This window comes from Elaeis guineensis, chromosome 15, assembly GCF_000442705.2.
Source record: "Elaeis guineensis isolate ETL-2024a chromosome 15, EG11, whole genome shotgun sequence".
NCBI lineage: Eukaryota > Viridiplantae > Streptophyta > Magnoliopsida > Arecales > Arecaceae > Elaeis > Elaeis guineensis.
In genome coordinates, this window is record NC_026007.2 from 61252920 (window position 1) to 61276058 (window position 23139).

General features: G+C 35.5%; 1 protein-coding gene across 1 annotated transcript; it reads left to right on the top strand.

Moving 5' to 3' along the window:
- Positions 1-15625: 15625 nt before the first annotated feature.
- On the top strand, positions 15626-22186 carry LOC105058130 (microtubule-associated protein 70-4). Its single transcript, XM_010940939.4, has 11 exons — positions 15626-15968; positions 18122-18207; positions 18366-18431; positions 18531-18701; positions 18778-18948; positions 19039-19194; positions 19284-19430; positions 19743-19814; positions 19907-20698; positions 20805-20953; positions 21906-22186. Exons 1-11 carry the CDS (start codon positions 15872-15874, stop codon positions 21946-21948), a joined length of 1950 nt encoding a protein of 649 aa, XP_010939241.1. The 5' UTR covers positions 15626-15871; the 3' UTR covers positions 21949-22186.
- The last annotated feature ends 953 nt before the right edge of the window (positions 22187-23139 follow it).

A 23139-nucleotide genomic window follows, 5' to 3' on the forward strand; every position in this document is an offset into this window, starting at 1 on the left:
CAATATTAAATTTAAAAAAAATATGAGATCTATGTCAAGACATTCTAAAAGTTTGAACTAATATTAGAACTATCAAACTGTTAATAAACTTGAGACATCTAGAATTTCTTGGTATTATCTACAATGAAGCAACCTACCGACAAAAATTATCCGGCTATGATCAGATTAGATCAAAATTTATAGCATTCTTTCATTATCAATAAAATCCTTCCTTATTTGCAACTAATATATTTTATCATAATATATTTTGATTTAAAAGATTAATATTTCTAATCAATTTAATCCACCACACTTTTGTTGTGCACTCTGATCTTAATTTATCAAATTATATAAGTCTATCAAAGATAAAAAATATCCTTATATGTTAGATCAATCCAGGATAGATCCAACCTTCAAATTTCATATAAGACTTACGACAAAATTTTAAGTTTCTTTATCTTTACTACCTTTGAGTATAGCATATAAAAATTAAATCTTGATCTACTTCCTATGTTTAAAATCATTGTATAAGCTTCATCACTCTTCAAAAATCTAACATGTCTAGAATTAATTGAAGTTAACCTTAGATTTACCTTACAATCATTTAGATGATTTCTAAATCAATCTTTTTTTTTAAAAGAATTAATTCTAACTTGACAAACTAGAAGAATTCAAGCCAACATCTTTAAGTAGAATCAACTTGATTATTTCTTATAGATCTCCCTTCATCACAACCCTTAATATTAATCAATAAATTCATACAAAAATCTTATCCCTTGTATAAGTCATTCAAAATTTAACACTAACAAGATGTCTTAGTTCAATTTAAAAAAATCTAAACTTTGACTTGAATAATTAATACACTTCACCATCTTCAACAATCATAAAAAAATTAAAAAAATCTAATCCAAAGATAGTAATATGAATTATTAAAGATTTCATCATAACCTGTATATCATACTCTGATAAAATAAATTTTCTTCTTTAATTTAACAATAATATCAAAATACTTTTGATCCACTTAGAAAAGTAAACTTTTGACTTGAAATTCAATGCAACTTGAAAGATCAAGGAATCATATTCAGAATATGATATTTTGAGTAACCAAAGATTTCACCAAGATGTGTATCTCATATTCTCATAATAAAATTCAAGTATATTTTTCATCTAAGATTGAGTTTCATATATGACCTCTTATAGGTTCAGTGTTCAAAATATTTCTCTCTCATATGATGTAATTTTTTCTTAGACCATACCCTAATTAACTTTCTTTGATAAGTCCAAAATTCATAATGCTCAGACAATTATCATCGAAATTAAAAAAATATCATGATCTTCAATCATATAAGTTTTACATTCCAAAATCATCTAGTATACTCAACATAACTTATCAATACCTCCCACTTCCTTCTAAGGTCAACTCTTCTTATATTCAGACCACCCTACTAATTGAAATCCAAGATATAACTCGTCAATTTTATTATGGACATCATACGCCACTTATGCATAAATTTCATCTTAATATCTATTGATTCGAAATCTAAATATTGAATCTTCTCTTTTATATCTATCATGTTCCTCATGATCATAACCTAAGTTCAGATATCACTAAAATTATAATTCTGAATAATTATAACCTTAAATTCAAATATCACTTAAATCATATTTTCTAGTGATCATAACCTAAACTCTAATATCATTCTATCATACCTTTAATGATCATAATCTTAAACTCTGATATTATCAATCATACTCTATTGATTATAATCCCAAAGTTTTGATATCACTTATATGACAATCCCTAGTAACCTTAAACCTGAGCTCTAGTATCATTTTATCAATCCTAATCACTTATATCATAATCTCCAATGATCATAACCTAAACTCTGTTATTACTCTGTAATATTTAAATCACTTATATTATAATCCTTAATGATCATAACCTGAGCTCTGATACTACTTTGTCACATCCTATTAATCTTACATAAAGTTTTTAATATCTCTTCATAATCTCTGGTGATCTTAAACCTAAGCTCTAATATTATTCTATCACATCCTAATCATTTATATCGTAATCTTCAATGATCATAATCTAAACTCTGTTATTACTCTGTAATATTTAAATCACTTATATTATAATCTTTAATGATCATAACCTGAGCTCTGATACTACTTTGTCATATCCTATTGATCTTACATAAAGTTTTTAATATCTCTTTATAATCTTTAGTGATCTTAAACCTAAGCTCTGATATTATTCTATCACATCCTAATTATTTATATCATAATCTCCAATGATCATAATCTAAACTCTGTTATTACTCTGTAATATTTAAATCACTTATATTATAATCCTTAATGATCATAACCTGAGCTCCGATACTACTTTGTCACATCCTATTGATCTTACATAAAGTTTTTAATATCTCTTCATAATCTCTGGTGATCTTAAACCTAAGCTCTGATACCATTCTGTCACGCTCCGAACCTAATACCCGGGTTGGATACGTGATGGTCGCACACTCCATAAAGCAAGCCCTAAAGAATATGCAAGGCCAAATTAAATCGTTACAATCTTAACATCCATAATAATTTATTTCAACAATAATTCATAAAATCTTGCATAATTACAATTTAAATTTCTTCAATTCTCTGATCAGATACTATGACACTCTATTTATCCTTCTGTTCACCCATAAATCCAAGCCATAGCCAATCATAAGCATCCTGTAACTCTGAGAAGAAAAAGAAAGATGAAGAGGTGTGAGCTTTACAGCCCAGTAAGAATTCTCATATCACACTGATATAATAATATAATCTAAAAATAAAGATAAACAATAAAATATAAAATTCAATGTTCAATATTCAGAATAATGTAAATATCCATAAATTTTCTGTCATGTTAAAATAGATGCATCATCATATGTTAACAGGTGAAACACTTTTATTCAATAATTATTTTATATCTTATCTTTCATTTCTCTTTTCATAATCACATGATTTTTAACATTTTCTTTCTGACTTTGGACTAACCAAGTCTATACCTCAGTCATCATCCGGATCGAATCCACTTAAAAAGCCTTTCAAGACTGTCCCAGGATGAGCTCCTAACCGGCTGTCCCACATACGAAAGCCCATGAGAGACTGTCTCAGGCATAAGCTCCTGACAGGCTGTCCCAGGTATGAGCTCCTGACCGGCTGATTCATCTGTAAGCCAGTGGGGACTGTCCCAGGCATAAGCTCCTGGCGGACTGTCCCAAGCATAAGCTCCTGGCCGGCTGTTCCACATGACAAAGCTAGTCCATACCATATATCTCTTTCTTTTCATTTAATCATTATGTGTTGATTTCATCAAATCAATTCTGTCTTACATTATGATCAATTCAGATATGTCATATCCATATAATCATGCCATCAATCTCTGATACATATATATTGATATAACATACTCATGCTCAAAATCAAATAACAGTATCTCAAGTATAATAAATTCATCGATCTCAAATCCGACGATGCAAAACCAATTATGCAAGACCAACAGTAAAATAGCATATATATAATAGTGATCATGTACAGAGATTCTTACCTTTATCGGTGACTGATCCAAGCACAGAAATCAATGTTCTTCTTTGATTTATAATTTTTTTAATAAAATATTTTACTCGATATCATATGCAGACAATCATCTCTTCATAATCCTGATCAAATATAAAAATTATATATGAAAAAAATTACTGATAATCGATCCTATAACACAAATCGAGGACCTCTCTTAGGATTAATCAAAATTAAGATTTATCTAAGTATCTGGATCCTCCACTGATTCATAAGACTTCTAGAGAGAGAAAATTCATGAAGAGAGAAAAAATTTTAGAGAGAGAAAGTAGAGAGAGAAAGTGAAGAGAGAAAATAGAGAGAGAAAATTTTTGTATCCTTCAGACGAGGCAATCATGATCGAGATCATCAAAGAATGTATCACAGACACAATGTATACAATGTGATAGAAGAATAACTTATTTATTGATTTATAGTCAAAATTATAAATTTATCCTTAGATTTATACAGGAATGTGTCAGCCAATCTGACATCTAGGACACACATCTAACAAACTCTCACTTGACCTAATACCAATTGGCTACATATCTAAGTCCCATCTTCTCAAGGTGGGCTTCGATCTTTTGCTAGCCCAATGGCTTAGTCAATGGGTCTGCCACATTGTCTATGGAGTCGACTCTCTTGACCTCGATATAATCCTTTTCAAGGTAATCACGGATCAAATGGAATCGCCGCTCGATGTGCTTGGACTTCTGGTGAGACCTTAGCTCCTTAGCTAGAACTATGGTGCCATTATTATCGCAGTAAAGAGGTATGACATTCGATGACATCACTCCAAGCTCTGTGGCAAATTTTTTGTACCAGAATGCCTCCTTCGTAGCTTTCGATGCAGAATGTACTCTGCCTCCATGGTGGAATCAGCAATCACCGTCTGCTTAGAACTCTTCCAGCTGACTGCACTACCATTGCAAATGAACAGACTCCCAGATGTCGACTTTCGATCATCTATATCAGGTATAAAGTCTGAGTCTGTATATTCCTGAATCTGGAGTTCTCCATTCCCAAAGACTAGAAACATATCCTTAGTCTTTCTCAAGTACTTAAGGATACATTTCACAGAAGTCTAGTGCTCTTCGCCTGGATTCGACTGATATTTGCTTGTGACACTCATAGCATGGGCTGTATCAGGTCGTGTACATAGCATGGCATACATAAGACTCCCTATTGCCGAAGCATAAGGGATCTTGCTCATGCGTTCAATCTCCTCAGGTGTGCTAGGGCACATCTTCTTGGAGAGATGAATGCCATATCTAAAAGGTACTAAACCTCTTTTGGAGTTTTCTATGCTAAACCTTTTTAGCACCTCCTCTATGTACATCTTCTGTAAAAGTCCGAGCATCCTATTTGGTCTATCTCTATAGACCTTAATATCCAGTATAAAGGATGTCTCTCCTAGATCTTTCATAGAGAACTCCTTAGACAACCATACTTTGACTGAGGTCAACATGGGAATGTCATTTCCAATTAGGAGGATGTCATCTACGTACAATATGAGGAAGACAACCGCACTCCCACTAATCTTTTTGAACACACATGGTTCCTCCTCGTTCTTGATGAAACCAAATATTTTGATCACATCATTGAAACGAGTATTCCAGCTCTGAGATGCTTGCTTAAGTCCATAAATGGACCTTTGCAGCTTGCAGACCTTGTGATCATCATCACTGGATGTGAAACCAAGCGACTGTTTCATATAGATATCTTCCTCAAGATATCCATTTAAGAATGCCGTTTTCACGTCCATCTGCCATATTTCATAATCGAAATAGGCTGCAACAACAAGCAATGTGTGGATGGATTTTAGCATGGCTACGGACGAGAAGGTATCCTGATAGTCAATGCCTTCGTGCTGACTATAACTTTTCGCTACGAGCCTAGCCTTGAATGTCTCCACATTCCCATCTACACCTATCTTTCTCTTGAAGATCCATTTACACCCAATAGGTACAATACCTTCAGGTGAATCTACCAAGGTCCAGACTTGGTTTGAGTGTATCGAGTCAATTTCTGATCTCATTGCCTCTAACCATTTCTCGGAGTCGATATCTGATATCGCCTCGTCATAGGTCTTGAGATCATCACCATGAACCCCATTTTTCATGAGGAATATTTTCTCTACATCCTCTTGTATGGTATCTAAGTACCTTTCAGGAGGATGAAAAATCTTAGTCGATCTACGAGGTGGAAGAGGTTGTGTTAGGACTGATTCTGATTGATTGGATTCCTCAGGTTCTTTAGCTCGTTGCTCTTGGGAGACATTCTCCTTGAGCTTAATTATTCTTCTGATGCCACCATCTTGAATAAACTATTTTTCAAGAAAAATAGCATTTCAACTCACAATCATATTGTGATCTTTCAGAATATAAAAATAGTATCCTAATGACTCTTTAGGATATCCTATGAACCAAGCTCTAAAAGATCTGAACTCTAACTTATCCGTCTGCTGTCTCTTGACATGAGCCGGACAACCCCAAATTCTGAGATGATTCAGACTTGGCTTCTTACCAGGTCATATCTCATACGGTGTAGTAGGAACAATTTTAGAGGAAACCCTATTCAATACATATATTGCTGTCATGAGACAATGTCCCCAAAAAAATTCAGGGAGATCTGTGAAGCTCATCATGGAACGGACCATATCTAATAGGGTCCGATTTCTCCGTTCTAAAATCCCGTTGAGTTGAGGCATTCCAGATAGAGTCCATTAAGAGACTATACCATTATTCTTAAGATAGTCTAGGAACTCCCGACTAAGGTATTCACCTCCTCGATCTGATCGAAGAACCTTAATGGACTTTTATGTTTGTTTTTCTACCTCATGTTTGAATTCTTTGAACCTTTCAAAAGCTTCAGACTTGTGTTTCATTAGAAACACATACCCGTACCTAGACATATCATCGGTAAAAGTAATGAAGTAGACGTAGTTGCCTCTAGCTGGCACATCAAATGGGCCACACACATCCGTATGTACTAGGGCAAGTAGATCTGTGGCCCTTTCCCCATGTCCCACAAAAAGAAGCTTGATCATTTTGCCTTGAAGATATGATTCACAAACTGGATATGACTCGAAAGTCAACGGACTCAATAGCTCGAATTTTTCCAATTTGTTAACCCTGTCTTCCGCTATATGACCTAGCCTTAGGTGCCACAGATACCTATTATTTAGACTATCTTTAGGCCTTTTAATTCCTATGGCATTCACATTTTGCTCGATATTAAATACAGATACATCAACATGTAACTGATAGAAACCATTAATGATAAAATTATTTGCAACTTTATTATTTTTATAAAAAATATTACAATGGTCCTTATGAAAGCTAATCACATAGCCTTCTTATGCTAAACATGAAACAGAAATCAAATTCCTGCTTGCTGCAAGTACATAATAACAGTCTCTTAAAACTAAATCTAATCCTAACGGTAATCGTAGAGGGTAGGTTCCCACGATCACAGCAGCAACTCTTGCTCCATTCCTAATGCGTAGGATCATCTCTCCATCCCTCAACCTCCTGCTCTCCTCAAGATCCTGCATAGAAGTGCACAAATGAACTCTAAAACCAGAGTCAAGCACCCAACTAGATGCAGAAGAAACCGTAAGATTAGATTCTAAAATGAGCATACCTCCAGAAAGACCATCCTTCTTGTTCTTTAGGGTGGCCAGGTACCGAGGACAGTTCCGCTTCCAATGGCCGTCTGATTGACAGTAGAAATATTTTTCCTTATCAGCAGCCTTCTTCTTCGGTTCTGTCTTCTTCTTCTTGCCATCCACCTTCTGCTTCTTCGCAGACTTCTTTTTCTTTCCAAAAGACTTTCACTTGGAAGAAGTCCGCTCCACAGTAAGAACTAAGCCTTTTGAACCCTTCATAGAAAGCTCAGCCGTAACCAGCATGTTCATTAACTCGGCCAAGGTACACTGCATCTTATGTATATGAAAGTTCATGATGAACTGACCATATGCATCGGACAAGGACTGAAGGATCACATCAATCTGAAAATCTTTGTCTAAGATGATACCGAGCTTTTCAAGCTCCTCAAGATCCTTGATCATTATCAAACAATGATCTTGGACTGACTGCCCATCACGTATCTTGGCCTTAAAAAGTCTTTGACAGACTTGATACTTAGCCGTGCGACTCTGTTCACCAAACAACTCTTGCAGGTGAGCCAACATTTGACGGGTAGTCAAAATATTTTCATGTTGGCACTGCAAGTCATCAGACATTGCACCCAACATGTAGTACCTTACTTTGTTATCATTATCCGTCCACTTTTTCAAAGACGCTCTCTATTCAGCAGTCGGACGTGTTGGCATGGCAGGTGGGTCCTGGTCCAAGATATGAGTCAATTTTTTAGAATCCAGAATAATTCTGTAGTTCCTCAATCAGTCTTTAAAATTGGGTTCAGTCAATCTGTGGGTGTCTAGTATTTTGGTCAGGGGGTTGGAGGTAGACATGTTTCCTGTAGATAGTCGAAAGTTTCTAGTTAGATTTTGTAATCAGACTTAACCAATTTGTTTAGGGGTTTCATTTTCAAACAAATTAGGCTCCCACTATTTTCTCTGATCCCTACACTCCCTTGGTAGAGATGTGAAAATCTCCGTGATCAGTGATTTCTAGTGGGTGGTGCGGTCTCACCGACTGGCTCATCACCTCACCTAACAGTTATTCGTGATGGATCAACCAATGAGTGGACAACTCTTGTCCAATGATTCTCTAACCATGGTGCACCCAAAACTTAGTCTCTAATTCATGAAGTTCACCGTATCCGGAATATTGCTCCAATCCTTAGTTAAGCCAAACCCACCATTTGTACGAACTAGATTTCTGATTGGGTCCCTCACTGTATCCAGAATATTGAGCCCAACCCATCCTCTAATCCATAGCATCCAATGCCTAATGGATATGGTTGCGTCTTTCCGGTGTAACTGAGCCACTGTAACCAGCTGAGAACAATCAACTCCTGAAAGAGCCCGCACATCTACAATGGTGGAAGATCTAGACTTAATATTTTCTTAGGGAGATTTGATTTAGGTCTCTTTAAACTTGACTTGACATAGTCATAACAATTATGACTAACCTAGTAGCATAGGTTAGCTCGAATTGTTAGCCACCTCAAATCAGAATTGGATCGACATATATGGCCAGGTAAGTGAGACCGGTGGAAGGGATATGCCATTAACTCGACAAGAACACATTCAAGTCGAGTAGCTCCCAATTAAAAATCAGTCGGTCGCATCTGCCCAACTTACCTTAGACACCAAATTATCGAACCAGAACTAATTGAGTTAGCCTACAATCCAGGCTCTAACCACTGAACCAAATTAGGTCTTAACTTGATCGAGTCACATCTAAATATGATTCGACCTTGATCCAGACTTAATCCTATTAGGCTGGTCAATTATTAGCTTTCATGATCCCACCTAACCAACTATTGATTTGGTTTGATCAACCGCTAGACCTAATTGAGCTACCCAAGCCCGAACTCAATTTTATGAAAATGACTTAGATCTGAAATTCTCAATTTTAGACCTAATTTAATTTCATAAACTTAATTCATTAATTAAATCTTGGGTTCATAAATAAAATATGTAAAATAAATCCTAGGGTTTCAGGATCTAGGATTTTGCAGAAAAGTAAGTTTTGATTTTTGATTAAGGATGAACGCGCAACACCCCTACACGTCATAAGAACACCCCATTGAATGGGAGGAGAGGGCCTTTAAACCCTATTTTATTTTTATGATTGGACGGCCATGAGGAACACTTTAATCAAAAATATAAATTTAACTACAAAACTAGTTAGATCTAAATTTACATATCACATATACAATTTAAGATCTAACTAATACATGCTTTGCATACATCTCATGTATCAAAAATTGATCTAATTAATCATGCTTTCAGATTTAATACATCACATGTAATATCTGAAAAATAGAATTTAAATTAAACTATTCAATATAAAAATTATTCTAGACAAGTTACTAAAATAATTCTACAACTAGTCTAAGCATGCAACAGATCAATTTTATGGAATAATTAAAATTTTATTTTTTATTTTTTGATCTGATTATAATATTTATAACATCAAAAAAAATAGAGAATAAATTAGATCTAATTTATATTTTAATCACATTAAAACATAAACTAACAAGACTATTCATGGATTCAACTTAATCCTAGTCTAGTTATGCATCTCATGCATGTTAGATCTTATTAGATTTAATTTTAAATATTTTGATTTCAGATCCTATCACATCTGATGTGATATTTAAAATTCTTTAATATCAAATAAATTAAAATTAAAATCAGATCTAAATTAGATCTGAAACTGAGCCATCAACCTGGCTCTGATACTAGTTGAAGGGAAAAATCACCTTTTTTCTTTGTAGGATCTTCCAGATTTCATCAAATCTGGGGTGAAATAATTTAAAAATTTTATCCTACACTATTTCAGATCTAATGTCTGTTAGATCTAATTTTATTATCTGATATTTAAAATTTAAAATTAAATTTAAAAGTATGAGAAGTATAGACATACCTCAAGGATAATCTGATTACCCTGCAGATGATCTCAGCACAGTCCGAGGTTCTAATGTAGCCACGCAAGCGTCTGATCTCTACCGATATCCACTCAGACAGGACTTAGAACGTCTTCTCCTCACGAATCTACGCTCCAAAAATCAGATCTCTATCTGATTTGAAAGTGCTTCAGAACTCCTGAAGTTGGAGCAGCAACCTATCAAAGATGTCCTGCAGCCTTCCTATTTCAGACATCACCACGCCTTGGACCTTTGCCAGATGGACGTCCAACTCCTTGGATGTGAAGAGGGGAGAGAGGAGAGCAGGGAGGATGTGGAGAAGAGGAGAGGATTCTCATTTTGGTTGGGTATTGAGCAGAAACCCTAAAACCCTAGGTGCAGACAGGAATTTTATAGACCCTGTATGCTGCGCAGTGCCACATCATTCGATCAATCAAAAAATTTTATTTAATCTAGAAAAATTTTGATTGATGGAGTGATGTCATCTGATCACATCAGATAAGAACCCCACCTTATCTCCAAAAGTTGGCACCAACATTGGATAAGCACAAAGAGAGTTGGCACCAAGGAGTCCAATCTTATCAAGTCTCTCCAATCCTTATCCACTTGGGGCGCCCACTTAATCCAATTGGGCTCACACCATAATCTGATTATGGTGCCCAATTTAATGTGGTTTGGCATGTGGACACTCTACAATAATCCTCCAATGAGCTCTTGCCAAGTGGCCTTCAGTTTAAGACCCATATGTTAACATTTGACAGATGTCCTAAAATGAAAATGGCAGGTGTCAGGAATTAGCAGGTGTTGTCTTAAATTCATCTCATGAATTAAGAAAATCTTTTTTTGAGCTGGACAAGCTTTATTTAGACTGAAAGAAACCTTTCCAAGATTCTCTGGATGAGTCAAATCATATTTGGCTCAGTCGAGATAGAAAAAATTACACGAAGAGAAAGTTAGGCTCAATCGTGTGCTAGCACGATTTTTTTGAACCTAATTGGATCTAATCCAAATCAATTGGACTAGCCCAATTGATGACATCCAGATCCTAACCCTTGTTAGTGTGACCCAGTTAAGTTCAATTCTGTATGGTAATGAGACATGTCGTGATCTCATCATTGACATCATCGAAACTCTTTTCGATGGACCAGAACTCTTCTGATTTAGATAATTAGAATGATCGATCATCAAGATCATTCTAATTGCTCTCAAAATCTATCAGTGACACCTAGCAGTATATAATGGCAACCCATCAGAATTAAAGATGAACCTCTCGGTGCAGCTACCTGTGTGATTGAGTTCCTCTATCATGAGTCCCAACTGAATTAGGGTTAAAGTGAACTCGTCAAATCCAACATCAGTCATATGAATCAATCGATCGATCCGAGTCCGATGTGAAATCCCAATGAAAAACTCTTTTTTCATTATTTTACTCTGCCATGGCCATGGGCTTAAGGACTCGATCTTTCGATCATCATAGGACTACTCCTCTCATCTACCGAGGTTGATAGATCCCATCTTGGTGCGACCTAGTTCCTACAATGAATATGCTACAGCCAACATACACCTCAGAATTTCGAATGATTAGGAGACCGAGTTATGGTGTAGTCAAACTATAACACACTCAAGGTGAACTGTCGATGCACCTCAGGTCAAAGAACTAGACACATAACTGCAGCATCGAGCTAGTCATCGACGAGAAAGTAGACTTTCTTATGACTGCTCGATATGGTCACGCTCAGTACTCTCATTCTCAACGAATACCTGTACTCTCGCTCCGGTATCTCCACACCGTAGACTCAAGACACATCTACCCTAAGAAAGCGATCGTACACCAACCTTCCGGATCGATCACCATCCTCGTGATGATCCTATGGTCAGGAGCTATTTATGAGTTAGTTATGTAAATTCATGCCTTAAATTTTCAACTCTTGAAAATATGAATTAACATTCCTACTAACTCAAAGGATGTATCATAGACACAATGTACACAATGTGATAGAATAATAACCTAGTTATTGATTTATAGTCAAAATTATAAATTTGCTCTTAGATTTGTACAGGAATGTGTCAGCCAATCTGACATCTAGGGCACACATCTAACAATTTGAAAACTTATTCATTAAGAGAAGGATACATGCAGCCACTCTCTTTGTGATTTAACAGAATCAGAGTACACACTTTTTTTTTTTTTTTTGGGAAATAATAGAGTACACACATTCTTGCAGATGGTCAGGTTTAATTTTCTTCCGGTGGTTAACCATTTCAAGTTCTCTAATTTTGAAAATATCTTATTCTCGTCAACAAAAATGTGATAAAAGAATGGAACATGCTATAATCACTGTCAGTCAAGCTTGCTTGAAAAATAATTAAAGAGGAAACATGAAGGCTTGCCTATGACAAGGACTGAAGTCGAAAGGTTAAAAAAAATATTCAAGAAAGTAGCAAAGAGATTTTGTAGTCCTGAGAGAATACTTAATGGTGACGAAGCTTGATGAATGGTGATGACTTCTTTTTAAAGCGTCCATCCCTTTTATTTCATTGCATTGTTTCAGTCTGATTTGCTATGTGGGTCATGAAGATTAGTGATAAATGTCAGCACATCACAGTAAGAGCACCAACAGTCGCAGTTTGATGGCAAACTAAAGTTGCAACAAACACCAAAACAGGGATCTAGGCATGCTGTAAACCACAAAATTCAATGACTTGGCAGTTGCACTGAAGAAATTGCTAACTCAAGTAGTCTGATCACCAACCAATGCAGATATATGGATATGCTCATATTGGAATTTAACATGAACTTCTCCAACATTTTGCTCGCAAAATCAAAATGTTAAGGTCCCTGTTCCAGATTATATGATGTAGAAAGGCTCATGAAAAAGCTTCCCTTTAATTGCATTATGTTACATTAATTATTTTTATACCTCACTTTTTCCTCCATTATTTAAATATCTTTATATACTTTTTGATGTATTTAAATTTACTGATGAAGAAGTGAACACTGGATTGTCCCATTCTGAATGTTAATCACTCAGGTCATTAGTTTTTCCGGGGATAATGATAGATCAATATTAACTGATCATGATGCTTACCTTTATTTTTAGCCATTAACACCTATTTTACCAACCCATGACGTTTTCTGTTGATATGTGGCAATGATCTTACCATGTCCATTTCATCTCCACAGATTTCAGCTTCTAGTTTTAGAGCCACCTAAACTACCCTTCCCTTGCCACCCAAAATGTCACTCTCCTCACCTACCTTATCATCTATGAGCTTCTATGAATGAAACACGTTCTTATATTTAAGAATTAGCCTTAAGATAATTATCTTCTCAAGAAAAAGAAAGGGAAAAAAAAATCTTTCGATGTTGATACGGTCCATGGTGTGATGATGGATATGAATCTTTTCCAAGAAGATCAAATTTTTTAGTATTCGTAGCATAGCCCGAGCTCACCTACCACCGATTATAAGAACTTGGTCAAGCTTCATATCATTGCCTTGCACTAAATTCTTTGTTCCAAAACTCTATGCTATAAAGGAAGATTGCTATGTTTACTGATGTTTATGGAAAGGTTGTGATGTTCTCCGACTCTCTATTGTGGTGTTGGTGAGTGACAGAGCCTTCCCTTTGTCGCTTTTACCAACAAAAACAAAACAAAACAACAAAGGCCAAATGGCAAGGTGTCCCAGATTCCCAACCCTGATGTTATGAGACAATCTTTCAAGCAAAGAAGGGAGGTTTGTCTATTTTCTAATAATAACTTTCAAGCCACTTCAACCTTCAAAGAACAATCTTGTCTGGATGATCTTTGCATGACTACAAACAGATGTGAGCTATTTTCTGGTTGATTTCTCCCAATAAACAATTAAACGGGTCAGAGACAGGATGTTCAAACAGAGCTCCTGGTTCCCATGTGGCAAGAGATGAGAACCCAAAGCTTGTTTTTTGGCAGAATTATATTACCCTGGTCCTGTTGAATTGTTTGCTACCTTCTGCTAGTATCCATACTATCATCCTATCCGGTAATATTTATATTGCCTCTAATTATCTCATTGATTTCAAATAAGGCTTGTGATTTTGTTTGTAAAGTAAAAAGAAAAAAAAAAAAAAAAGAGCTTCCAAGGGTGAAAATCCCAATTTTAATCTAAAAACAAAGCCCTATAATTAGGGGTGGCAATCAGGTTGGATACAAGTCGGGTCAATATGAGTCGGATTAGAAAATTGTTAATCCAAATCTGATCAATTTATTAAACAGATTAAAAATTAAGATCCGGCTCCGGCTTATTTATTAAATAGGTAAGCCGATTCAATCCATTTAATTTATTTATTAAGCAGGTTAAATTAGGTTAAATGGGTTAAACGGGTTAAATGAGTTAAAAAGGTTAAATAAGTTAAAAACAATATGAGCAAGTTTTAAATAGGTTAAACAGATCTTAAACAAATTAAATAGGTTAAATAGCTCATTTAACTCAACCCGACTTGAATATTAAATTGATTAAATGGATTAGATATATGAAACCTAAATCCAATACAAATATTAAACAGGTTAAATGGTCGATCTATTTATATTCCAAATTGGTTGATCCTAAATCCAAACTTGTTTATGGTGGGTCAAATATGAATCGGATTGGTGGGTTTGGTCATATGTTACCGGCCCTATCTATAATCTTAGGCTTAAATGAGGTTAGGATTTCCAAGCATCTCCAACTTGTGTCTCAATTATTGAATGCATGAAAAAATGAATCATAAATTCCTCACATGCTCCCTTCGGTTAACATTGTAGTCGGTCTAAAAATCCAAATCATGCTGCAATGTCTTACAATCCATATATGTTATACACCGAATCCGTTTTGATATTATTTATAATAATATATGTTCTAATCCAAACAAGCTAGTCAAGAGGTATTATTTAGATTTTTTAGCTCTATATGCATATTTAAAATTTATCTAATTCATAACCGATATGAAATAAAAGAGATACCCGCATGAATCCTCACAATAATTATTACAAAAAGATGGACAAGCAAGATTTCTTTATCATTTGTAGATTTATCAATATATCGTAACAATGTTCCAGATGACTTATAGGGTTTTTGTGTATCCCATGATTTTTCCCCCCAATTTTAATGGTGGGAGCTCTGTCTTTCAAGATAAATGTCTTGAGTTTCTATTTTATCAAATCAAATAATTATAAAACCTATCTTTCTTATCAACCATGGCCAACATGAGAGAATAAAATGTGCAAACAGAAAGTACTAAGTGAAAATAATCAGCACAACATTTCTTGCATATGGTTTGAGATGTTGTGTGTGCTCCCCTGGGAGATCTTCCCTCAAAGACAAGCCATCATTCACCCATATCCTAATCATATGTGAACCCATTGGAAGATACACCTGTCCATCCTTTTGGTGGCCTCAGTGGGGCTTACCATGTTTTCCATATCCTTTTATTTCCCCTGGAACTCACACAGAAATCCGGTTAGCCACCTATATCAGCAAATTGGCATCCATCAAACAGCCGGCTGCAGCCGGCTTTCTTTTCCTTTTCTTCGATTTTTTTTTTTAAAAAAAATCTTCTCCCTTCTTAGCGACGAAACGCGCCTTCTCTCTCTATCGAGTCAAATTCCATTGATAAAATGGCTTCTTCTTCACAGAATCCATCCCATAAATCCCCCACAAACCCCCTCGTTCGGTTGCTGGGCTTTTCTTTTTGGAACAGAGGATTGCGAGGAAGATGGGTAGCTTGGGCGAAGCTGGTGGAAAAGAGATGTTTCCGAGCCGTCCGGATCCTGTTATGATTGAACTCAATCGATTGGAGAACCAGCTTAGAGGTATGCTTATGTATAAAGAGGACACCTCTGCTCTGCTTTTATGTTGACTGCTCTGCTTCGAGTGTTCCATTTTTCGCATGGAGAACCATAAAACGGCTTGTCTTTTCTAGGTAGTCGAAGGTAGCTCCTTTCATGGTGTTGTTTCCCAGGCATCAACAATTCTTATCAAAAATTTGTTCTTGGGTTCCTTGAATTGTTGAACTTTGGTTTCCATCTCATTTCACCTATTCCCTAATTGACAGTGTTCTATTTATAATTTTTGATTGAAATTATTCTTTGTTGTTTTATTTCGGTGATTTTATGATGAAACGTAGTTCTGCTTTAATGTTCTATTTCATGGAGTTAAAATGGGTTGATTTTTTTTAGACTAAGGAAACATAGTTTACTGTTGGGACATCATGTTGCCACTTGATGCTACTGCTATGAAAAAAAAACCTTGTGGTGTTCCTTCCTTAACAACAATCTAATTCTTAATCATTGTTCAAAATTTTGTTCAAAGAATTTTAGTATATTCATGTTCCAGGACATATTGGGATTGCCTTGCCCATGCTAGTTCTGCCTCTAGAAAACCATCTTTTTCTTTTGTAATATATGACATTGATCTCAGGTCATGATGGAGGATCATGTGTAATATTTTTTTTTTTTGATTGAATATGTGAAATGATTTTTATTTTTAGTTAATAACTTACCCATGAAGATGATGTATACCAATATGTAATACAGTAGATAGTCATACTTTAAAAACATAAAACAAGTTAGACTAAAACAAAACTGCTAAATGACTTCTAAAAAAATTGCTAGAACTTTTTATTTTGTATAGCTTTTCACTATTAATCATGTTCTTTTTTAAAAAAAAAATCTCTTTAATTTTAACATCAAATATCTATTTCTCACTCAGTGCTGGCCCATTTCTTCAGAGTAGCCTGAAAGGAATCTGAACATTATAGTAATAACCTCAAGCTTGACCCTTGTTATTAACAGGAAGCCATGACAGAAATTCTGGTGCAATTACATGGAAATTAGACATAGCGGAAAGGCAAAATTATTCTTCTTCCATGTTAAACTACATGAATAAAGATTTATAGCATAAGAAATTCGAGAGGAAAAAGTTATAAGTATTGCTCCTTGTAACATATTGATCTTTTATTCTTTTTTTTCTCCACAGTTTGGTGTTGCATTTGTTCTCAGTTCTCTTATTACTGTTTTTAGCTGCAAACTGTTTTTTCTATAATTTTACAATAGTGTTTGACTGCTTTCCTATTTTAAGGGATAAGATTGGAGATTGGGGCAACTAATCACTGAAGTTATTGTATATTGGATTAATTCTGGATAAACACATATAAGTTTGAGGTTCGTCATGTAATATACACCGGTGGACTCTTCAGCATTTTCATTTAGTAGCTGAGATCTAGAAATGGAACTGCTTTGTCTACGAACTGTTTTGTGAAAATAAAAAGCATCTCTTTTTGTGGAGTTTTTGTTGTGAATTAGATAAACAACTTATGCTTATGAAATTTTGAATGTCAAAAGTGCCTATACTCTGTTTATACCAAGACATAAATATGAACTTATTAGGAATGACTCAAAATTTAGACATCGCATACTTGCCTGCTTTACTTTCCCCCATATTTCCATATGACATGATTTTAATACAATTTTTAGAGCCATTTGAAAGCTAACTGTCATCTTATGAAATTGCTAATCTATGTGTTGTTTTATAAGTCAAATCTTTTTAATATGAAAAATATGGTTTTAGTTCCAGTGGTATTTAAAGCAAGGTTAATATTGAGAGAGCGACACTAGTCATCTATTCTTAGTTTGGTTGTAGCTTTAACCATGGAGGGGATAACTTGGCATATGACTTCATGTTCAGACAGTACAAGAGGCAATTAGAGATCTGAAGTTCCCAGTACAGCTCATTGGCTGTGTTTAGGTTCTTGCAGTTTAAGAACTCCTGCTTACAAAGACTAATAGATAGCATTGCTGGTTACACATCATCAATAACTATCAAGAGAGTCAAAAGATATTTTAATTATGAATTGTGCATTAGACCACACACTTGGATATTTAACATTAAAATGTGTTCTTAGTTTAACATAGCAAAGCACACTTCCAATTCATTTGCTTGTCTAAGTTCTTTGTTTAATCTGCAGACAAGGACAGGGAATTGGGACTTGCCAACTGTGAAATTAAGGCCTTGAAAGTGGCAGAACTTATGAAAGAAAAAGCCGTAGCGGAGGTAACAAATGTACCAAACAACTTATTCGTTCATGGCACATGCAAACCACACCTCCGCCCCCACCCCCACCAAAAAAAAGAAAAGGAAGAGTGGCTTGGATAGCATAGATGTTTTTTTTTTAATACTTAAATAGTGATTCTGTCTTTTATTGTTTCCAGCTTAGTAATGAATTGAAGAAACTTGATGACAAGCTCAGAGCTGCCGAGAAGCAACTAGAGCAGAAGGTGCATTCTGTGTTTCTTTAGTTTCGATTATGTGAATTTGCATGGTTCACTTTAGATGGATAGCCTCTTTGTTTACAACTTACATATAATGCTTAGCAGAATCTTGAAATCAAGAAGGCAATCAATAAGAAGAAAGAAGCCTTGGCTGCACAATTTGCTGCAGAAGCAGCTCTGAGAAGAGTTCATGCATCTCAAAAGGATGAGGAACATCTTCCAGTTGAGGCTGTTATTGCACCTCTTGAGTCTGATATAAAGAAGTACAAGAATGAGGTTAGGTTGTTCTAAAACCACTATAAGAAAATCTCTCAATGTTGGGGGTTTATGACTTTCATGATTTATACTGCAGATTGCAAAACTTCAAGAGGATAAAAAGGCTCTGGAACGAATTATGAAGTCTAAAGAGGCAGCATTGATTGAAGCAGAAAATATCTTGCACACTGTTCTTGAACGAGCATTGATAGTGGAGACTGTGCAAAACCGGAATGTTGAATTGAGCAGGCAAATAGAGATATGCCAGGCATGACCATAAATATATCCTTTCTGTTGGTTGACAAGCGGTGGAGAACTTAAGTCACTAATCTTTCTGGTTGCCTTTATCATGGTTCAGGAAGAAAATAAACTCTTGGAGAAAACGAATCGTCAGAAGATTGTGGAAGTGGAGAAGCTTACTCAAACCATTCATGAACTTGAAGAATCTATTCTTGCAGGTGGAGCAGCTGCTAATGCTGTGCGTGACTATCAGCGTCAGGTTGCTGAATTAAATGTAAGATTTTAGTTCACTGCTTATTTTTCCTCCAGATTCTTTCGCTAGAGGTTATTTGGGATATTAATTCATGATTAACTATTTTCTAGGAAGAGAAAAGAACTCTTGAGAGAGAGGTAGCAAGAGCTAGCGTTTCAGCCAATCGCGTGGCAACTGTGGTCGCAAATGAGTGGAAGGATGACAATGATAAAGTCATGCCTGTCAAGCAATGGTTGCAAGAGCGAAAATTTTTGCTGGTATGACAAAACACAAAGGATTTTCACTGGTTTACTTGACTAATATTTTACCTAATTTTCATGAAATTCAAATGCTCTTAAAGTTCTTTTTAAAAAAAAAATGAATAGGAAGCCTGGTTTTTTCTCAGAAACATAAGAAATTGCAAATGCTATTGAAGCATGGTCTGGAAATATAGCAAAAAATAAGCTATATATCATATATGCTTTCATCATTTGAAACTCTAGTGTTGTCTTGATAACACTCATGGATATATAACAATGGTAATATTATTTGCATTTCATGTCTTGACTTAAATAGTGATGCATTTGTAGGGGGAGATACAACGGTTGCGGGATAAGGTAACTGTAGCAGAAAGAACTGCTAAGGCAGAAGCCCAGCTCAAAGTATGAAATCTTACCGGTCACCTTTTTTGGTTAATCTTTTATATTTTACACTTGTTTCAAGGCTTTCTTTTCCTTATAAATTTAACGTACAGGATAAACTAAATTTGAGGCTGAGGACATTGGAAGAAGGTCTAAAGCAAGCAGCAAGCTTATCAATAAAGCAAGTTGAGAAGTCTGAGAAAAAAATAGGGTGCTCTTCAAATGAGGAACCAAAAAGGAGATCGACATCTCAGCCAAGGGCTTCAGTTGCTGCCTATAAAGTCTCAGTGCTGCAGCAGCCTAATTCTGTACCACAAGGTGTCGACACCAGGAGCCCAAGAAAAAGATCAACATCTCAGCCGAGGGCTTCTGTTGCTGCCTCTGGACTTTCAGTTTTACAACAGCCTAATTCAGTACCAGAAGGCTTTGTCACCAACAGAAATATCAAACGAACAAATAGCTTAAAAAAGAAGTTTGTTACTACAGAAAATCTGGTTAGAAAGAATTTATGGGCTCCCAAAGGCAAATTTTTTGATGGTGATGGGAAGGAGAATTCAGAAAGAATTACGAATGTTCGTGAGAATATGAGTGATTTTATTCAAGTAAAAACAGAGATTTCCCAAGAAGTTAGAGCCAAAGGATGTGATGACATTGAGCCACAAAATAAGGGTGGTTCAGAAGATGGCTGTGACGTTACTGCCCAAAGAAAGACAGAGGTTTCACAAGGAGTTGCAACCAAGAGATTTGGTGACGTCAAGCCGCAGAACAAGGGTGTTTCAGAAGATGCCTGCGAAGATATGGTATCAGGTTTTCTGTATGACAGACTGCAAAAGGAAGTCATCAACTTAAGAATATCACATGAGGAGAAAGATCGGCTGTTGAGTGCTAGGGATGATGAAATCAAGGTGAACAAAAAGGTTTTAGATAATTAAGAGTTGAACAACTGTATTTGAACAACTTTATTTCTTCCTCTTTTTCTTTTTCATGGCATATGCCTGTATTCCGATGCAGTTGCTCCAGAAAAAAGTTGATGCACTAACAAAGGCAATGGCAGTGGAGTTGAAGAAGATGAGAAGAGAAATGGCAGCTAGAGAAAAGGAAGTATCAGTCAACTCAGAGGATACTAAACCAAGAAGCAAAACCCCACTCATCTCAAGAAGGTACATGCTGATTTGACCAATTGGCCTCTTGAAGTGTGCCTAAACTAAATTTTATCTTGATTTGCTTCTCCTTTTAATTAACATGTTTCCTGTACTTTGAGGAGGGGGGTGAGAGAGAGAGGTAAAGCACCCTTAATCACGGACCAATATATTGGATTAACTTGCTCTACCTCTCTCTCTCTCTAGACACACACACACATACACATAGAGAGAGAAAGAGAGAGAGAGGGAGAGATTGGCTACACTTGAATGGACCTCTACTTAGATTCTGTCAAATCTATATTGGACAATGGAGACCCCACATCGGTGATCCGAGTGATGGATGTGATTTACTAACTGTAAATTGCTTATACATTAAAAATCATATGATTTGAGGACCTCTAGCCTATGCATCAAGTGGTCAAAAATTAGATAGTCTAAACAACTATAAATTATATATATTTTCAATGACCTATTCATAGGCTAACGATCTCCAAATCACATAATTTTTTATGTATAAGCTATTTAGAGGTAGTAGATCATATATAATAGCCCAAATCATTGGTTAGAACTGACATCATCCATTCTAAACCTAATCTGATCTTAGTAAATATCCACTTGAGTGCAGCAAAGCTCAACCATATATACATTGTTCTTAACTGTTATTTACAATTAGGTGTGACTGAAGCACTAACATCATAAAATTAACAAAACTCCCCTCCTTGTTGCATAGAGATAATTTGGTGTTCCTTTATATTCACAATTTCACATTTTTGAATTAATCATTTGTAGACCACACAATGTTTTAGGAACTCTAACACTTCACTGTCCGGTAATTCTAATATCCTGAAATATTTGCTTTTTATTGAATTCCTGAAACTCTGGACTGCTGCTAAGCAACTGATATATACATTTAGATTTGAATGATGTTGCTTTGCTTTCTTTAATTATGACATTCCATTTGTTCTCGTAGAGCTGTGAAGCATCAGGAACCCTCCACAAATGCAAGAAGTTAAGTACTCTTTCATCAGCCACACCCAGTGAGGTTCTCATGTACAGCTTGGGAGAATATGATGGTTCGTAGTTAAAGAAAATTGTTTTTATGGAGCGAGGGAGAATGCAACTCTGTAAAACTTTAGACATGCATGTTGAAAATTATATTCACAGTATGGAATGAGAGCACATTCTGTTTTCTACAAAAATAGCCATTTAAGATTGATGCCATAAAGCACTTGAAGCTGCTAATGCTGTCAATATCTCTTGGTGAAATGATTGAGACTTTTATGTAAACGTTCTGTCCTCGAAAGCATTATTTTTGTTATTTGGAAGATCAAGAAGAATCCTTTGTCATCACTGACCAAGTAGCTTTTCTGTATGCTTGTTAGAAGTGAACAATAGAAATTGCTTGGTCTTGCTCAAGTTGAGATATATCTTGCTTGGAGGAATGCTACCTGTAAACCAAAAACAAAACAAAGAGAGAATATGGTTTAGAATCAATTATCTTTTGATGATCAATGCATTCTGAAGAGTGTCAATTCACAAGGTTGATCAAAACTGTGTCTCTCTTCCTAGCAGAAGCTAACAGTAAGTGTACTGAAACCAACTAGATTCACTATTGGAGGACGGATGCTCCTTGCTGTCGTAGTACTGCATCTTGGAGCTTCAATACAGCTTCCTTGAGCTTCTAGTACTAATTCTTGTCAGCCTCTACAGCTTCAACTAATGAATGCTTACATTTGATATGCTTCTTTTATCAGTATTTGGAGATATTTGCAGTTGAACAGTCTGAAATTCTCCAACTTGCAGATGCATTGCTTAATGTTTGAGACAAGCAAATAACTACTAATAGGGTCAACCAAGAACATCTCACAAACCATCTTACACAAACCACCACTTAATGAGAGAAATAATTAACCGTTTCAAAGACTCTTATTTAGATACTAGACAATAGCCACCTATCAGTTGGTTTTATAGTCGTGCACAGAATGCACGCCTATTACTAGCTCTCCTCTTGATTGGTTTGTATGGTCCATAACTTACACCTTTTCCTATATCAAAACCAAAACTTTTAAAGTAATAAGAACTTTTCAATTCTATGCGAGACATCTTGATCTCTCTTCACCTCCATTGTCCTTGAGGTAACCTCATGGTGTATGCGGTCAATAGCAATCCAAGTCATTACATTCTTGAACATTAGATAACACACA